Source organism: Xiphophorus couchianus, chromosome 16, assembly GCF_001444195.1.
Source record: "Xiphophorus couchianus chromosome 16, X_couchianus-1.0, whole genome shotgun sequence".
Lineage (NCBI taxonomy): Eukaryota > Metazoa > Chordata > Actinopteri > Cyprinodontiformes > Poeciliidae > Xiphophorus > Xiphophorus couchianus.
The window spans coordinates 13650878-13670209 of record NC_040243.1 but is presented as its reverse complement, the minus strand read 5'-3'; the positions used below and the strand labels follow the sequence as shown (position 1 = coordinate 13670209).

General features: G+C 43.0%; 1 protein-coding gene across 2 annotated transcripts in view; it reads left to right on the top strand.

Annotated features, from left to right (window-relative positions):
* The window catches only part of rai1 (retinoic acid induced 1), a 63365-nt gene that overhangs the window by 37759 nt on the left and 6274 nt on the right, over positions 1-19332 (top strand). For both annotated transcript variants that reach the window (XM_028042845.1, XM_028042844.1), the window contains exon 2: positions 12716-19226. In XM_028042845.1, coding sequence (XP_027898646.1) covers positions 12786-19226 — 6441 coding nt within the window. In that variant the 5' untranslated portion in view covers positions 12716-12785. The remainder of the gene's footprint in view (positions 1-12715; positions 19227-19332) is intronic.

The following is a 19332-nucleotide window of genomic DNA, read 5'->3' as shown; positions in this document are numbered from 1 at the left end:
TTTGGTGACTTGCCTGTGTTGGATAGCCTACAAATCCGAAATTGTTCATTTGGGGATTGATTTTTAATGGCTTATTTTACCAAGTTAGAATAACTTTACAGCAAACAACTGCTTAAACTTTTCAAAGCAAGTAGGATGCTCAAGTTTAAACTTTTTTTTTCTTTCTGTTTTTTCAGATCCACACAGATATAGTTAACTGTCCTGAACTTCCTATAAATGTTATTCTTAACATTTTCAAAATGGGTTGAAAATGGGCCAGTTCCCAACTTCCAGAAGCATCATGTGAATTTCCTTTATCCGCTGCAAAATACAAGAATATATTTGTGTTTGTGTTCAAGTTTCATATAACTAGTTGTTGATTTGAGGTCACTAGTTTCATATAAGTAGTTGTTGACCTTAAATCAACTAGTTGTTGATTTGAGGTCACTAGTTTCATATAAGTAGTTGTTGACCTTAAATCAACTAGTTGTTGATTTGAGGTCAGTACCCTCAGTATGATGCTTAACAGTTGGTACTTGACTGCCTTAACTGTACTTCATTCAGTCAACCGTACCCAAGACATTGGGTTTGACTTTAAGAGCAACTGCAAATTTCAGTCGTGCCTGTTGGTTTTGGATCTGGGGTTTCTTTCTGAGTCCAAACTTTTACTGACTTCACTGTGGATATTGAAACTGGTGTAGCGGCAGTTTCCAGATCACGGCTGGCTTTTCCCTTGCTGGTCTAAGCCAATTTCCTTTCTCTGGAGGGTGGTAGTTTGTGTCAGATGGTTGAAACAGGGGTGTTCCAACATCACAAAGCTCCCAACACACACTGATTTTGGGATGGCTATAGCATGCTGACATCAAGCTCCTGCAATGACCTCAAAGTCATTTTGATTTGAAAATTTTTGTTGAACTATGCTCATAGGATGGATCCATGCGAGTCGCATGGTCAAATAAATCATTTGAATTTCTCTCTTAGAAATTCAAAGTGATATTGTCTATATCAGTGCCTTATCATTTTTTATATCGAGAGTGGTCAAATATCCAGACAAAGCTGTGTTAAAAGCTGCAAAAAGTTTATAGTTGAGGTTCAACATGCCCAGATACAGTATATGTGGATAAATGTCTGTGTTTTGGATCTTGAGTCAAAGGAAATATCGCAGAGGAGGACAATATTCCATAAAGCATTTCTAAATCATCATGTGTACAAATACAGACATAAACACATTGTTATCTGCATGCACACACACTCACAACCCGTAAAAAAACAGTTGTTGGGCTTTATAGGGGTGGTCCAGGAAGAGATTGTAGTTTGCACTTTGGTTGCTGAAGCATCCTGTTCAGCAAAGTGATAGGCCCCTTAAGAATATATATATATTTTTTTTTTTTTAAGTTAGACGCTGTAAAAAACTCTGGCTCCTCAAAACTGTTCTCATGCTCACACTGTTAGGACTGTTAGGAAGGACTGGCAGTGCAAGACACCACAAGTCAACTCTGGTAGATATCATCCACTAGATTCTCTGTCAAACAGATGTTGGCAACATCTGTTGGTGGTGTTGAAATTTTGAGTGCCAAAAGCTTGTTTTTGTTGCGGTTCGTAATTGGAGAAATATTTTCTGCTGAAGTCATTTTGTAAGTGCTTGCAGTTGTCTGCCAGTGGTTAGTGTTGTTGCTGTCAGATGATCACAAAACAGGAAGTAAAAAAAAAAGTTGCTTGACCTTTAAATATTAAATATCACCTACACGCTCACTCAGCAGACCGTAGTGTGATTTGAGCTTCTACTGGATGACAATATCCTCAACAAAGAACATTAACCATTAAACTTACTAAATAATCCCTGTCAGTTCTGAAAATTGGATGTTGGAGCTGAGAGTGATGTCTACCTCTTGTTCTCAACAGCTAATTGTGGTTTGCTCTCGCAGAAGATTTACTAAAAACTCCACAACAAGTCAGTAATGACTATCTGGATGCAATCGCCTTCAAGAAGTCGAGGTCCACATTAGGCTGGTTGCATGTGAAAGTAAAGAGTAAAGGAGACATTCTGATCAGATGTTTGACCCCCGCAACTGATTCCTTTCAATGCAGGGGATCAGTGACTCTTCTACAAGCTCGAACTATTTAATCTATCTAGAATATATCTCGAGAATCATCAACTGTGCCCTGACTAGCAGGAAAGATCCCCTTTCCTATTTTTATACTCCGTTTTTATGTTCTTGCCACTGGTATTTTTAGCTGAATTTTAGAATAGCCGCCTACCAATGAAGTTGTAGTTTTGGATATAAACATTTTTGTGAGGCTCAAACTCCTGGTTCACCAGTTAATGTTTAAGCCGGTTAATAAAGGTTTTCTATCATGCCTTACTTTCTTTTTTAAAAAGAAAAAAAACAACAAATCCATCTCATTTTCAGACACAAAAGCAACAGCCACGATGGAGGACACCCATTACCAGCAGCTTGAGTTCAGTGCGCCAGACCAAAAAGAAGTCTGACCTCTCCCAATCCAATACAAGGTCACACACATGCACACCTCCAGTCAGACAAAGAGCATCTGCACATTTGCTTCAGGGCAAGGAATCACTGTGGAAGACAGAGGTCGTGGATAGGACAACCTGGAGGACAAAAAGAGAAGGGAAAAAAAGAGCAGACAGGAAGAGATAGAATGTGTGTTTTTATGCATGTCAGAACACCGACACAGAAGGAGTGACGCAGCGTCATCAATGAGAGGTACTGAAGTGGCACAAAGCGGGAGCAGGTGCAGATCAGTGTGTGCGTGCTGTCTGGATGTGTGCCGGTGAATTTGTGAACACTTGCACATGTGTGAGAGCCGGGTACGTGCAAATGAGTTGAGGGATGAGCAGACATGGGAGGGGAACGCACTGTGGAGCCCAGCGGGGACGTCACACCAAACCTGCCCCAGCTCGGCTCCCTCTACCAGGGGGTGCGACGCTGCATCCCATTACCTGGAAAAAGACATTTGTGTGGCGTCTGTTTTGTGTGTGCATGAATGCATCCCTGGGAAATGGATCAATGTTGCATTTTCCAAAGAATCAGCTTGGATTCTAGTCCTGGATGTTGACGGGGACTGAGCAGACGCTGATTACTTTGCTTTGTCTTCACTTGTCCAATCTTCCTTCTGCATCCTATTTCCTCTGCTCCAAAGTCTCCTTCACTGGATGATTCTGATTGAATACCAAGTAGGCTTGTGCCCCATTTAACAAGATCCCAACTGCCTCGCGTGTGTTTTGTGTGTATAAGAGAGAAGTAAACCATGTACACAAAATGAGAACGCGTGTGGGCATTAGTGAGGTTATTGACACGTCATAGAGACCACAGAGCATGTTTTTCATACTCTGGAGCAAGAAAGGTTACCTAGATTCTAATATTCACAAATACCAGCATGGTCATGTCTGGGACAGATTACAGAATGCTTGCACACACATTTGTTGTCACCTGGCTTCAGAAAAACACAGACTCTCTTTCACAAAAGCACAAAGTCGCACAACAGGGAGTGAGCAATCAGTTTTCTTTCTTCTTATTCCCATCACATGCACAACCTGTGCCTATACCAGAGGAAAAAAATGCCCTTTGCAGATGCCATGTGCTTGATTGTGCCTGCGTGCCTGTAATTCTCGATCGCTCATTCTTCTCTCCATCCCCGCCCCATCTCATCACTCTGTCACCATGTCAACAAAGACCAGGTTTAGTCCTTCAAAGGGCAACGCTCGACAGCTGCCGGATGGAGGTGACCGTGCCGAAAGACGGCGAGAGAGACGGAAAGAGAGAAACGGATTGTGGAGGAAAAAGAAAGAGACAAATGATAGCTGTGTGGAGAACCAGAACAGAGGAGGGCCGAATGATTTTGGGTCAAGGCTATAGGAAAGGAAAAGAAGGAGAAGGGATACAGAAAAAATAGGTGAACAGGATTTTGTCCTTTCACAAATCACATGCTCATCTCCTGCCCATTGTGCAGCACCAAGCTGAAGTGCTTCTGTTTCTGGCTTTTGAAGAACCATGACGTGATCTATCTTTCTATATAACCTTAGTTCTGATGGTCTGATGTCCAAGTGACTCAAATGACTAAATTTTTTTTTTTTAAATGGAGGTAAAATGTGTGACTCGATGCTTTGCTTTTTTCCTACAACTTGAGTGGTCAAATGTTTTATGGTGGGGACAGCAATGGCTGTCACACAAAGGACAGCTGATTACATCAGGTGAGGTGACATAAGATGAAAAATAAGGAGAGGAAAATGTGAGGAGAAAGAGCAATCATTGCCATACGTTTAGGACAACATCAAACATCAAGGGGGTAAATTTACTCTGTAGTAAACATTTATTTTAGCACAACAACTAGATGTCATCAAAGACTAGATGGATTTAGAGAGGAGAAGATTCTAAGGCCCTTCATGAGTCTGGCCCGTTTTTTTAATTCTTTATGTATTTTCTTGGTTACTGCCCTCACTTCATCGCTCTCTTGGTACCATGGAATACCATGGAAACTGGACTCTTTTGTTGTTGTCTTAACATGCTAAAAAAAGATGCACCTCTCCCAAAGGTCACTGGACATCACCTGAATGTGTCAGTCAAAGAAAGGCAAAGGAAAAGCAGAGATGCAACGTTCATAACAGAACTCCTAATGAATTAACGTTTTTGTCTTGTAATAACTGATTTAGAGAGAGATTGTTTCTATGTGCATCAAATCAGGCTCATTTGTGCATCCTTCTACGAGGTGTTGAAGATCTGCCGCTCCTTCTCCAAACTTTGTCGTTTTCTTCCAAACCTGCAGCTCTGTGTCTGCCTGTGCTGCTGTTGTCTTCTATTATACCAGCTTTGTGTATTTAAATAAACTGTGTGCAGTGCGCACGGTTGGTATTTTTGGTTTTGAGAGTGTTTGTGCAGACATCTGTGTCTCCGATGTTGTCCTGCCTCTGTAACGGAAAAGCCAGCCATGTCTGTGGCTGTGGATGAGTCATCCCTAAACTCCAGAGAGGAGGAAAGGCAACATTGCTCAGACATGCTCAGACACAAACCTCACATTAGCTGGCCTTCCTCACCGAATCAAAATGCTCTCCTGCATCAGGGCTTGTTGTTTTCCTCCCTCATCAGGTTCACGGGAAGACAAATTATCATTAGAGGCTGTGAACGAAAATGTCCATATTTACATATGGTCAATCAAAAGAGTTGTTTGTCAAAAAGCCAGTGAATTTTGAAGGCATAGTGCAATGGACTTTTAAACTGCAGTTGTTCTAACTTATCCTAGTTGCGAACAGTGCTGCACTCCAGTTCGTAGACTGTAAGGGCGTAATGGGTACGTAGCAGGCAATTTGGTTATAGGTTTTGTTTATAAGGTAAGGTTTGGTATAATTACGGGATAACCGTATCCCTGTATGACCGTATCCCGTATGACTGTGCCCACAGCCATTACGGGATAACCGTAATTATACCAATAACTACTAGCAGTTCATATGCAGCACTAACAAAATTTTTGTAAAGCTAAATGTTTGTGTGTTTGAAATAAACATGTTCTTATTTCAACTGATTTAGTCAACATGAAGCAAACTGAGAATCGTATTGGTGTAGGACAGAAATTCAATATAAATGTAATATAAATGTATATAAATCAAAAACCTGTTTCTTACCCTTTATTACAGTTTGTCACTAGGTAGCAGTAGATTTTATCTTGCATTTTGTGGTTCTGACATATTTAATGAGGTCACGCCTGATATCAAAGATTTGAATAAATACACAGTTTGCAGAAGTAGAACTTAACATGTTTTTTTCTCTCTAAAAGGTAAGATTATCACCATCAGTCTTGCATTAATTTGGCGTGGATTGTTTTGATGTGTCACTTAACAAAATGCCATAAAAATATACATCCATGCGTAACAGCTGTATTGTGATTTGCTTGTACAGATACTTGTGCCATGTTAGCTTTTACATAAATGAAACCAACTGAAGATTTGCGATAAAATTCACTAAGTAATGCAGCTTTGCCTTTCGCTGTTTTTGGTCACCAGATTCACAAACACACCTATCAGTTTCAGCGGACGCAGTAGTTTCCACCTATTTTTGCATTTGCTATAGTTTTGTGGCCAAAGACGAGACTCTTTTCAACACTTCAAAGAATGTCTTAAATCAGATATGTGCCCACTACATAAATGATCAAAACACTCTCACTCCACTGTTGCTGTTCTCCTTGGAAACTAAAAAATAAAAAAAAAATAGATGTGCATTTCTGGTTTATCCACCCATTTTGCATTATCTTGGTGTGGACTGCTTTGCCCATGTCTTGCATATTTTCAGCCATGTCATTTAACAAAAAGCTATAAAACATTATACCTGCAAGTTATGACTGTGCCCATAATCGTTCTTCACCAGTACTTCTACCCTGACACCCCTGTTTGCTGGTTAGTAAACAGGACTAAATGAAGATATAGGGGGGAATTTACAAAGAAATTAAATTGCATCACTTTGCCTGTTTTGTACACGAATCTGCTTTATTTCTGTATCATATTCACAACTCAGATTATAGAGGCAAACACACGTATGAAGCTCACCTGAGCATGTTTTTTCTTTCTCTTTTTTTGGGATTATCTCGATTAGTTTGGTGCAGATTTCCTTAGGTTATAGTCAACTCATTTTCTGTCATGTCACTTAACAAAAAGCAATAAAAGATGTGTTCTTGCAAATGACTACAATGCATTTGGGTTTGGTGATAATGCGCCAATGTTAGTTTGTATTTAAAGAAGCACAAGCGAAGATTCTGGGAGAAATCCACCAGTCAATTTGACTAGCTGCGTTTTGTAAATGCTCTCTGGTTTATTGTTCCACCAGGGTCACAATGCAGATTGCAGGCACTAGCAGAGTCCAGTAGATGCAGCAATTTTCCACTATTATCATTTCGCCTTTTTTATTGTGACTGAGGAAGGGACAACTGTCTTAAAGTCAGTAAATTAAAATAGAAATCTTAGTGATTTATACTGATTTTAGGACAGATGTATATACGCTTACAGCCTTATTCCTTGAATATAAGAAAGAATAAGTGAGGATTCAAGAGGCAGGCCACAAAGCATTACAATTAGAACCACTTTGAACAATTTTGACTTGCTATTTTATTTCTGAATCAGATTTGCAATGCAAATTGCAAATATATGCAAATAGAAGCACAGTCATCAAGTCCAGGAAATGGAATAATTTTGTGTTTCCCTTTTTTTTTAAATACAAATACAAATTCTGTATCCTGTGGCCTCACGTCAGCATCCCTTTGCCTGTCTTTGGTGGCACGTCTCTGCCCCCCTCCATGTGTCTTCCAATAATCTATGTGACTGGCTGCTGGTGACCCTCTGTGACCTCCAGCTGAGTGTCATGACAACGGGACACTGACAAATGTCGGAGTAGATATTGGCTGCCTCAATCTCCTAAGCCTCTCTCCTGGGTAGGAAACCACCCACGCAGTCTGGCCTCGACACTGCAGAGGAGCGAGACACGGGGAGATGTTGCGTGTTTGCCATCCGGTCGGCCTGTCAGCCCATCCGTTGCATTGAACCCGAGGTTATCGAATGAAAGGGCACGGGAGGTGCAGAGAGGAGAGGATGCAGAGAGGAGAGGATGCAGACAGGAAATAAGAAAAGGGAGCGTGATGTCTGAGGCATCTGAATGCTCTCCGTGTCGCGTTGCTGAAGTGTGTGTAATTGGGAAGGGGATTGCAGCGTGCTGATTGGAAGCAGCGGCGGGGCGGGTTTCTGCGTTATTTTGGAGCACGCTGCGTTAAGCCCAGTGTTAAAGCAAGATGTGTTAGGCACGAGAGCGTGCGCGTGTGTGTGTGTTGGGGTGGGTGTGTGTGTGTGTGTGTGTGTGTGTGTGTGTGTGTGTGTGTGTGCTAAAAGAGAGAAGTTAGAGAGCGTTTCGTGTCTGGTATATTTAAGTGTGTTGTCAGGTTGTTGAGGAGCATGCGAGCTGAGCTTTAGTGAACATGTGTGTCGCTGGGCCGTGTAGTTCCAGCGGTGGTGTGTGACTTCTTTTTTTTTTTTTTTTTTTTAGCGAATACTTGTGATTGAATGTGCAAGCGTGCGTGCGTGTGCAATTCCTCCCAGGCCGCTCCACCTTCCCAGCAAACTGCCTCTGCATGCATAATTAACCAGGATGACTGGGGAGGTAAACACACAGAGAGACGTTCCATCCCTCCGCTCTCTGTGTGCCTCCGCTTTGTGCATCCGCACATGTGTGTTTATTGGTGTCAGACAGACAGACGGACCAGGAGCAGGAAAGAGATTTGAAGCCAAAGTGCTTCAGAGCCAGATTTGATGGAACGAGTGAGCTGTCTCTCTCTCTCTTTCCCTTTCTGTCTCTCTCTGTCCCTTTGTGTGTGCATGTGTGTTGAGAAAGCAGATAAATCCCATCTCAAGCTGCCTCTGAAGATGATGTGATGAAAAAGAGGAAGAGAAAGGGGGGGGTACTGGAACCAGCCACAGTTCTGCGCATTATGAACCATTCAGCGGAACAATCAAATTCACCCCTCTTTCTATTCCTCCCGCTCCTGCTTTTCCTTCTCCTCATCCCTTCCTGGCAGTGTTTAACTTGGAGGCAGATGCATTTTAATGCTTCAAACGAATAGATCCTCCCCAGGTGTGATGAAGCACAAAACTGTTCAAATTATAATAGTAAGGCAGCTGAAAAGGGAAAAGACGTTGGATGCAGCAGTGGTAATCAATGTTGGGTCTTGTTTGTCTGTAGGGCTCAAGAATTTGTCTAATTGTCATTGTAGAAAGAACCATTTGCTGTCAAACTGGATGGAGAGCATTCAAAAACATACATTTTCAGGTCTCACCACAGATTACTTGGAATCACATCAGTTGGAATTAGGTCTTGACTTTGACTAAACCACTCTAACTCATACTTGGCTTTCATCTATGGTATTTAATAGGAGCTATGGTTGAGTGTTGTTTTCCTTTGCCCCGCTTCCAAGTCTTTTGAAACCGGTAACAGGTTTTTTCCTAGAATTGCCTTGTATTTAGTTCTATGCAATTTTCACTCAAGAATTCCTCACATCTTGGTGTTACTACAACTGTGGTCTGGTGACATTAAATTCTAGGTTTTCGAGGGGTTGTCATTTGAGGCACTTTATTTTATTTTTCTTTCCTTAGGCCTCCCCTGAGATTCTGTGTTGAAGGAAAACAGTGGCACTAGACATAATCTACAGCAGTGGTCTCAAACTGCAATCCTTGAGGGCCAGAGTCCTTCAACTTTTACATGTGTCCCTTGTCCTACACGCTTGAATTAAATGGTGAAATTGCCTCACTAGCATGCAGTCGAGCCCTACAGAGCTCTGCTAATGAGTTCATATTGGAGCCAGGTGTGCTGAAGCAGAGACATCTAAAAGTTGCCGGTCTCTGGCCCTCGAGGAATGCAGTTTGAGGCCACTGACCTAGAGATAGCAGAGTAAATGGAGCTAAGTGTAAAAAGGATAGCACGTTTTTTTCTTATTTTTATGAGAAAAGAAAATTATACACACTTAACTCTGTTTGCCTATATGAAATGCTATTAAATAAGCTTTGTGGTTAAACTTTCAAAAAGTTCAGTCACTCAATAAATCTTTAGCTGCTGTGCAACAAAGTGCGTCACAATGGGTAAAAGCAGATGGAATAACAAAAGAAAAACTGCTAGAAATGATAAATAAGCAAACATACACAGAAAAGTTAAAACAGATAAATAAATCTAATAGTTTCAGGAGATGAGAAATTGAGGGAATACAGCAGATTAGCCAGTTTCAAGGGATATGAATGTGTTCGCAAAGCGCTATAAACCCACCTTGTGTGTAATGTGGATGCAAGTGGATGTGTGGTATTTGCTGCAGTTTGTATTTCCCATGAGCTCAGGCTGTGAAGCCCACTCACTAAATCATGCATTCTCCTCTGTCCTCTACAGCCCCCCTTCTCCTTGTCTTCCTCATCAAACTTATCATTCTATCACTTCTTCCCTGCTGTTGCATCCCCTCACCGTCCGTCTCCTTAGTAGCTTGAAATTTCTCTCTCTTTCTTTCTCTCTCTCTCACCTTCTATTAGACCACCAACGCCATGTTTTTTCCCCTCTCGTTGCCACCCCCATCTCTATCGGGAAGGTTGAAGACAAAATAGAAAGATGAGGAAGATGGAGAGATAGTGGAATGGGAATGGGAATTATCTTTCTTGTGCAGATATCACTTTGTTGAAAGATGCAAAATACGATCAGCTTGGAAACGTAGAAGACGAGAATAGAGGGGGGAAAATGTGGGTGTATTGCTGGATGTCTGTAATATATAGATGTATAGGCCTGCATGGAAATATAGAAAAAAAAAACATATGCAAGTTTGCTTCTCCTTCAAACCTCCTCCTCTGTTCTAATGCAAGCCCTGAAGAATGGGCAGACAAATAAGCAGGGAGGATTTGGTGATCTCAGCATGTGTGCTCCATCCTCTCTCCTCTCTGCTCCTCACTGAAGCGGAGACGTTGTGCATCCACAAATACGGCAATCGGTCGACACCATGGTGCCGCGCTTCTGTGCGGAAGATAACAGTGGAAAGGGAGGGAGGTGCCGAATGGAAGTGGAAGGGGGACGTGACGGGAATGTAGACGCCGCCATACACACACGCGGTGTGTGTTTGAGAAAAAGCAAGCACGAAGTAAATTGATTCGAGGGAAGGTGTCTTTGGTTTCTTTGTTTTGTTTTATTGCAAGATGCAATCAAGCACAAAAAATATGATTACAGTGTCATGTCTTGTATGCCCAACCCCAGGAACTTTTTTTTTTTTTTCATATTTTGTCATGTTACAACCGCAAAATGCTGTTCATTTTATTTTGATTTTATGTAATAGACCAATGTAAAGAAGTGCTATAATTAGAAAGTCCAAGTAAACTGAAACATGTTTTCCAGTTCTATACAGAAAACATAAAAGTGAAGAATAAGGTAATCAATCCCCCTCCTCTAAACTGATACACACACATAAATTCAGTGCAGCGTCTTAAAAGGTGATTAGTATATAGAAATTCTCTGTTATTTCATCTCAGTCTAAATAGTTTAAACACATTTAGCTGTGTTTCTGCTTCAACACACCTGAGTCAAATAATCAGGTCATTAACAGGGCTCTGAAAAACTTGTCTGCATAGTAATGAAGTAATTCGGCTGTATTGGACCAGGGACACATCTAAAAGTGGCAGCCCTGGAGGACTGGAATTGTAGACCTCTGGTTTAGACCAAAACACATTCTTCTTTTAGACCTGACCCAGTTCAAGTTCAGAATCATCGCTCACAACTCTGCTCTGCATCCTTTCCGACTGAGGTTGAGTCATAAAACCGCCTGCTACAATTTTTAGATTTAACTTTTTTATTCCACATCAAATTAATCACATTATGTCTCGAAAAGCACAATAAAGTTTACGGTTGTAACTTGGAAAACATTCAAGGAGTGCGAAATCTATAGTAAAGAAGTCGACACTGAAACATGTTCAATGTGGAATGAGAGGGCCTACTCCAAAAACAAATAATTTGTGTCTTTGCTGAACCCGCCTGCTGTTCTCAGCATGCTTGGTTTTGGAGAATCCCACGTCTTTTCCTTGATATTGTGTAAACAAGTATGCCCACACGCACGTCACCCCAGGTGGAGCGGTATTGACCTGAGAGTAGGGGAGCAAGGATGGTAGGAAAACGGATATTAGGTCAATAAATGTGAGCATTTGTTTGTAGTATTTTTAAAAAGACGGACCAGAGCTTTTCTTAACAAGAAGTGCGCAAGTTTAAGATAGTCTATTGAACTCACACAAACATACACACAGAGTATTCATAGATGAATAATGTTGTTGTGTCTGGTGAGATGCTACACAGTCCCAGAGTGGATTGAGAGTGGGGACTAAAACTGACTCTCTCGGACACGCACATACACACCGTAACACACACACGCACTCTGATGCTCACTCTGATGCTCTGTGTCTCCTGGTGACTCTTTTGCTTTTATAGATCGGCAAAAGTCTCCACCTCTCCCCTGTTCATCTCTGTTCTGTATAAACACATTCACACACTTACGCACACCCCCACTCACACTTGCATGCAGGTGAAACCGTATAGTCCCAAAACGCAGTCACATACTGGAAGAAATGCAACTTACACTATCAACACAACCTCTCTGCTGGCGCATTTAGAGCATGCACACACACACAGTGTGTAAGTGACCACTTCTCCTGGGAGTGAACTAGAGTTTCTATCTGACCAGAAGGCAGAAAAGAGTAAGGGTCCCAGCTCAAAATTTCATAAACATCTGACCAGAAAATAACATAAAATTACTAAAGGGTTGAAAAATTAAAGAAATTAAAATTTAAAAAATGGCTTACTTATCAAGTAGTTCAAATACACTTGATAGATGTACAGTTAACACAAATAATGGCACAGAACTATATGAGAACGAAAAATAATACCAAGAAATGCTTTAAAATCCAGGTTTTACATTGGTCAATCAAACCAGACCAATAAAACTGAATATGTGTGTTTGGGAATGCATGCAACACATTATCTGCTTTGGATCTGAATGCCTGTGTGTCTGCATGTGTGTTTTTCTCAGAAAGAGAAATTATTTGTTACTTTAAGTGTCTCTTGAAATGTATACTCAAGTTCTCTTTAGACAAAGAAAAATGCTTATACCCTAGAACCTACCTTCATAATTTCTTGTCTTTTTTCTCTATTTTCTCTCCTTCTTCCCTCCATACCTTCAGACCCCTCTTCCCCTTCCTCCCGTTTCACCTCACCTCCCCCTCCCTGCTCAGCCTACAGACGGAGTGAGTTATGCAGTCCTTTCGTGAGCGCAACAGTGGTTACCACAGCAACCAACCCTGCTATCAGCAGGAGCCCCATGAATTATCTCGCCTGGAGACCTACCGGCAACACCCACATCATCCCCATCCGCAGCATCCACACCCAGGCCCTGGTCCACATCCAGGCCCTGGCCCTGGGCACAACAGGTCAGGCTATGAGGCTATGTCTAATGCAGCAAACGTGCCCACAGGTGGAGCAGCTGGAATTGGAGGACCCAAGGACTGTTACAGCCAACAAAACTATTCTGGGTACCCAGGAAGTACTGGAGGCAGTGGAAATGGAAATGGTAGCTCATCAGCCTCACAGGCAAAAAAATCCTTTAGAGGAAGCAAAGTTCCCCCACCAAACCCCAGTCAACACCTGCAGGGCCCTGGAGGCTACAGTAATCACATGGGCCCAGGAAATTATTCCGCCCAGTACATGAGCGAGGGCCATCTCCAGCAGAAATGGGAGGACCCTGCACAGTTAGCACAGTATGAACAGGAGATGGTGGGGCGACTGGAGGCTGGTGCTTCCCCTGCACCTGGATCCTCCCAGTACATAGACTCAAACATGTTGGGGCACTCCCAAACCCCATGCCACCAGCCTTCTACCCCAAGTTATACAAGTCCACATCACCAGCCTCACCCTCCTAATCCTGCTCCCTCACCTCTCATGTATCCCCAAAGTCACCTACACTATCCTCAACCCTCCCCCTCTCCATCCCCATACATGGAAAAATGCAGTCCCATGCCCCATTGTTATAAAGGCTACAACATACCTCCAAATTCTCAGTATAGCAGACAGCTAAGTAGTCATAGCAGTTTGAAGCAGGGGACTTACAGGTCAACCCAGAACAGCTATGGATACCAGCAGTCAACACCCAGAGGTTATGAGCAGCAGACATCTTTACAGGCAATGACCAACCCCCAAGAACCCCACCCTAAATACCAACACTATAGCCAACCCCAACAAAATTACTGTCTGTCAGAGCTCCCTGTCAGATCTCCAGAACAGTATTATCAGACTTGCAGCCCCTCCTCAAGTCATTCCCCTGCTCGCTCTGTCGGACGCTCACCCTCATACAGTTCCACCCCTTCACCACTGATGACTAATCCAGAATCATTCCAGTATGGCCAACCACCAATGACACCTGGGGCAGCCTCGTCGTCGTCATCCTCTTCAGCTGGTATGCAAGATCAAGCCAGCACAAACACCATGCTAATGCCCCCACGGTCCCACCCTTCACCCAACATATCCCACACAGCATCCCACAGCTACACTTCAACGCCACAAGCGCCCACAATGAAAGAGCGCTTCTCAGAGAAGCTGTTATCAAACCCCAGCTTGTGGAGCCTGAATGCTCTCACCTCTCAGGTGGAGAATATCTCCAATAACGTTCAACAGCTCCTGCTTTCAGAAGCCCTGGTTGCAAACAAGAAGGGCAGCAAGCGCAGCAGTGGTGGGAGCAACAGCAGCACTGGAAGTGGGGCCTCCACCAAGAAAGGTGAAGAATACAAAAGTCCTCCATATCCAGACAGTGGTGGCAATGTGGGTGGGGCCCCCATGCATGAACCTTACTCTACCCCACAGCACCAACCATTGCCTATGGAACTCCATGAGGGTGGCTACTCCAGCAGTAGTGATGAACCATTGGACAGAGGTTTCTATTACTTTGGCCAGGGTAGAAGTCCAGCCCAGGCCCACAACAACACACAACTCAGCCTGGACACAGCCTCCTCTTGCTCCATTGCCTCTCCAGATGATATGTCTACTAGGTCTGGGGACTCGGGGTTGCACAACCTTACCCCTGATCCTATAAGATGCACGGCAGGACAAGGAGGAGATGGCATGAATACCCCAGTGAAGAGCATTGGTGATGAGAGATCTCCAACAAGCATTACAATACCAAGTCCTATGAAACAAGAAAGTGACTCCCCATCAGACACACAACACATCAATCAGCCTGTAAAAGAGAACTTTGAAGAGTCAGCTTGGACTGAAAAACCTGCTGGAAAAGAAGAGGAAGCAATGGAAAAAACTCTTGATTTTATAAGTAATTCAGACTCAAGCAACCCTACAGAGAAGCAAGGGAAATGGACTGATGAGGAAAAATGCCCAAATTTCTACAGCAAAATAAACACGAACATGGCAGAAAAAGGCTATTGCTATGAAGACACAATGTACCAAGAGGTCCAGAGCAAATATGACTCAGATGCAAGAGATTCCGTTGAACAGTCCCCAGCTGATCTCTCTGATTCCAGTAACAAAGATCACTTTAGTCAAGAGATGAAGTCAGGGATATTCAAATCTGAATCTCCAACTGCATCTGAGAGTTCTGTGAAAACATTGCCATTCATTTCAAGAGGAGACCTTGAGCAGGATCCATATTCCACAGAGAAAGATGACAGTTCAGCAAATACCTCTCCAACCCCACAAACTGAAGTCCTGGAAGCTTCTAGCTGTGACAAGAAGGAGAGCAGAACTCAGGAGAATGACAAAGACGTAGTAAGAGATAGGGAAGAGGATGAGATAAATGAAGATGAGAAAGAAGAAATTGAAAAAAGTTCTCTTTCACAGCTTTTGTCTAAAGAAGTTAGGGAGGAAGCAGAGGAGGAGGAGAAAGAAAGTCAGTCATTAACTGAAGAGCACACAAATGACAAAGACATCCAAATGAGTCCCTCTGAAGATCTCTGCAGCAGAACAGAAATCCACAATTTAGCTCTTAACACTGACAATGATTTTGCAGGGGGACCCGGTCATCTTAATGCAGCAGCAGCAACGACAGCAACAGATGTTTCAACAAGGGAGTCAGCCATTGGCGACACAGCACCTCAGCCACAGTCCGCTATGCCAGTCTTCTCTGCTCTCAATGATAAGGCAGCTCCTCCTGCTCAGGCTAGAGATCATATTGATCACAGCGATGCTAAGGTTCTGGAGCCAGACTCTCCTCAGCTGCCAGGGAAGTCAATACTTCCCTCTGCCCCTTCCTGGGCTGACACTCCACCATCTCCTCAAAAAGGGGATGATGATATAGAACCAGGCATAAGTTGTTCCAGTGCTGTGACACCACTAGCTAAACCAGAGCCTATGGTTCCATCTGCTCAGCCAAGGACATATGGGCGTAAGCATGTTAGGGGTAGAAGGAGAATTATACATTCAGGTGTGGCATTAAGGCGACAACTGAGCTTGAAGAAGGAGGAAGAAAAGGAGGACAAAGAAACAAATTCCTCTCAGCAAAAATCGAGCATGGCTCCAAGCAAGACTGTTTTATTCTCAGATCAAACTAACCTTGCTCATCAGGATTCTATGGTGAGCCAGACACCTAAAATGCTGACAGATGGTTTTCAATCCAGAATGTGCACTCGCTCTTTTAATGCACCAGATATGCAAACAAAAGTTGAACCTAATGTGAAGAGAAAACCAGGCCCAAAACCTGGATCTAAGCCAGGGTCAAAACCCAGTGCAAAACCAGGGCCTAAGCCAGGTGCTAAGCCTGGTCTAAAGTCAGGTCCCAAACCTGGACCAAAACCTGGGAAAAAGACAGGACAAAAGCCTGCATCACATGAATCAGAAGTGCCACTGAAAATTGATACTGTTGTAAGGCAAAAACCAGGGCCAAAACCAGGTTCAAAATCTGGACCAAAACCAGCCCTAAGACCAGGTCTAAAACCTGGATTCAAGCCTGCTGAGGTTTTGCCTCCTACTGAGGCTGCTCCCATCAAAGCTCCAGTTGGTCGCCCCAGGGGCTCAATTTCAAAATCAAAATTGATGGACCGGGAAGATCCAAGACAACAAGTCCCAGAAATGCAAAGCAGGACCAGGAAAGCTCTAAAACATGCAACACTGCAATATAACCAAGACGGAAGATCTCCTACAGAGGAAAAGCGATCTCTCCCAGAAATAAAAGTACAAGAAAGGGAAAACAACAATATGGTCTTAAGATCCAGAAAAGTCTCACAGGATAAGCTAACAAAAGAAAAGGAAAGGGGAGGGGAAGATATTCAAACTTCAACACCAACAGAAAATAAAATCAGCGATATCTCTCTAAAAGTTAAAGAGGTCATAGTTGTAAAAAAACTGCTAACTCCAAATCCTGATGCCATGATAACAACAAATGTTTCCCTACACTCATCTGTACCACTTGCAAAGCCAGCCCTCTCTGAAGAATCTAAAGAAAAGACATTATCAATACTAAAGCGCACATCTAGCCCAGACATTTCCACACCACCTGTAAAAAAGAAGAGAGGTCCAAAGCCCAAACTAAGAAACTTACCATCTCAGTCAGTCCTGTTTGAAGAGATTCTACCAGCAGGCAAAGAGAAAAGTGTCCGAGGCCCCAGAAGAAAGCGAGGACCACCCAGGAAAGCTTCTCTTGTCAGTGCCTCAACAAAAGATGCTCCTCCTAACAGCAGTGGATCTACCAACAGTGACATGCCTGTGGTGCCTCCTCAGTGCCCCACCAAAACAAAAGTTCTCCCCCCACGCAAAGGCAGAGGGCAGAAATATGAGGCAATGGTACAGAAGATTACATCTCCCAGCTCAAAAAAACACTTCCCAGCTACGCAACAAGACAGTAGTCTAAGTGAGGATTTTACGTCGAAGGCTTTTTCTGAATTTGTCTTTAAGGAAGGTGAGGCTTTTATTCAAATAAATAACACAGAGACACTAGAGTTTACAAAGGAGGAAATGAAAGAGCAAGAAGAAGCAATGACAATGGAAGATGTATCACAACAATGTGGCAAGCATGAATTAAGTCAAGAGGAATCAGCAAAGGATATAGTGAGACCATTAGCGGAAGAAGAGGTTACAAATAAGAATTATGGAAGACAAGAAAAAGGTAAAGTAGAAAACAAGATGGAGGTTGCTGACAATAAGGCTTCGTCTTCAACAGAGACATCATTAGAAGTTGGAACTCTAGACGAGAGGACACAACAGACTTCCAAGAGTGATGCCACAAAGTCTGTCCGAACGAAGAGAAAGAGATGGGCCATGGTGGAAAGTACAGATGCATCAGTGGTAGCTTTGGAAGCAGACAGCCTCATTATTACAACACCAAGACTTGCTAAACAGAGAGCTATTAAGAACAACCATGAAATGCACCTTAAACAGAGGAGGAAGAAGAGAAAGGGCGAAGCCAATTTAGAGGAAGCTGAGACACTAGATGAGCTCAACACAACAGAAACGCCAGAACCTGAGGAAAGAATAGAGGAAAAAGTCACCACCACAAAGTCCACAGAACCTCTACCAACTAGCGGGGATAAATTCACAGAAACCCCCCAAGCCATCTCTGTAGAACTTATTCAAAAACCTCGAAGAGGCCGAAAACCATCCGCAAACCCAACTAAACAAAGAAGAAGCCAAGCCTCAATGGAGCATGCTCCTGGGAAGCCAGTGAAGATCCACAAAAAACCTGGGCCAAAACCTGGAATGAAAGATGCCATTGAGGTAATTGAGGCAGTTGTAAGGGCAGCCGGATGTGAGCAGGACCAAAAAGAGGAAAGAGCAAAAGAAGAAAGAGAAAAAAGAGAACGAGAGAATATAGAAAGTGAAGAGACTAGTATTGTGGGTCCTGTGGTGACCGTTACAGAAAAGCAGATGGAGTTCATTTCTGTGAAAAGAATCAGAAGGAGACCAATCAACAGGAATTCCAAACTATCTTTTTGTCCTTATGTACGTATCAATAACTCTAGAGACTTTTCTTCTTGGTGTGCCATAGTCAACAAGCCTGAAGACGCTGTTGTATTTCAGAGACGGAGAAAAAAGGGCATACTTAGAATGAGGAATCCTTTCACAGTTGCTAAAGTAGTGCCACATACTGCTGCCATGCAACTAGGACCATTGGTAAACACAAATCTATCTGAAATGCGTCTTATGTGTTGCTTGTGTGGGAAACCACCAAACTACAAAGACCTGGGTGATTTGTGTGGACCATACTACACAGAAGATAGTATTCCACGGAAAATGTTGACTATCACACATACGCAACTCTTCAGGGAAGATGACAGCAAGACCCATGGGAATGACAGTAACAGTAGTGAAGAACCAGGGACGTCCTCAAAGACTGAAGATAGAGTGAACTCAGAAAAGGAGGGAAATACAGAAGCTACCACTGAAGAGGCTGGAAACAGCAGGCACCATCACCGGCACTACAGACGGCTACTGAGACCAGAAAGACCGTGTCAGGAAGGTGGTCCGAGAAGAGTTACCCTCAGACAGAGATTCAGGAGAATGAAGCAGCTCCAGAATCTCTGCACGGCCACTTCAAAAGACCAAGAGGGCAATGAAAGCATGTTCCAAAAGCTACAAATGGAGGCAGTGGCCAAGGAGCACTGGGCTCATGAAAACTGTACCATCTGGACCAAGGGGATAATTATGGTAGCTGGAAGGCTATATGGACTGAAGGAAGCTGCCAACAAGTCAGTTCAAACGGTATGTTAACAATCATAAAGAGGCTCAATATACGGTCAAGACAACCCTTCTTTGTGTGTTATTTATTTTAGAATGGTGCTTTACTGGTTTTGTTCTCTGTCTGATG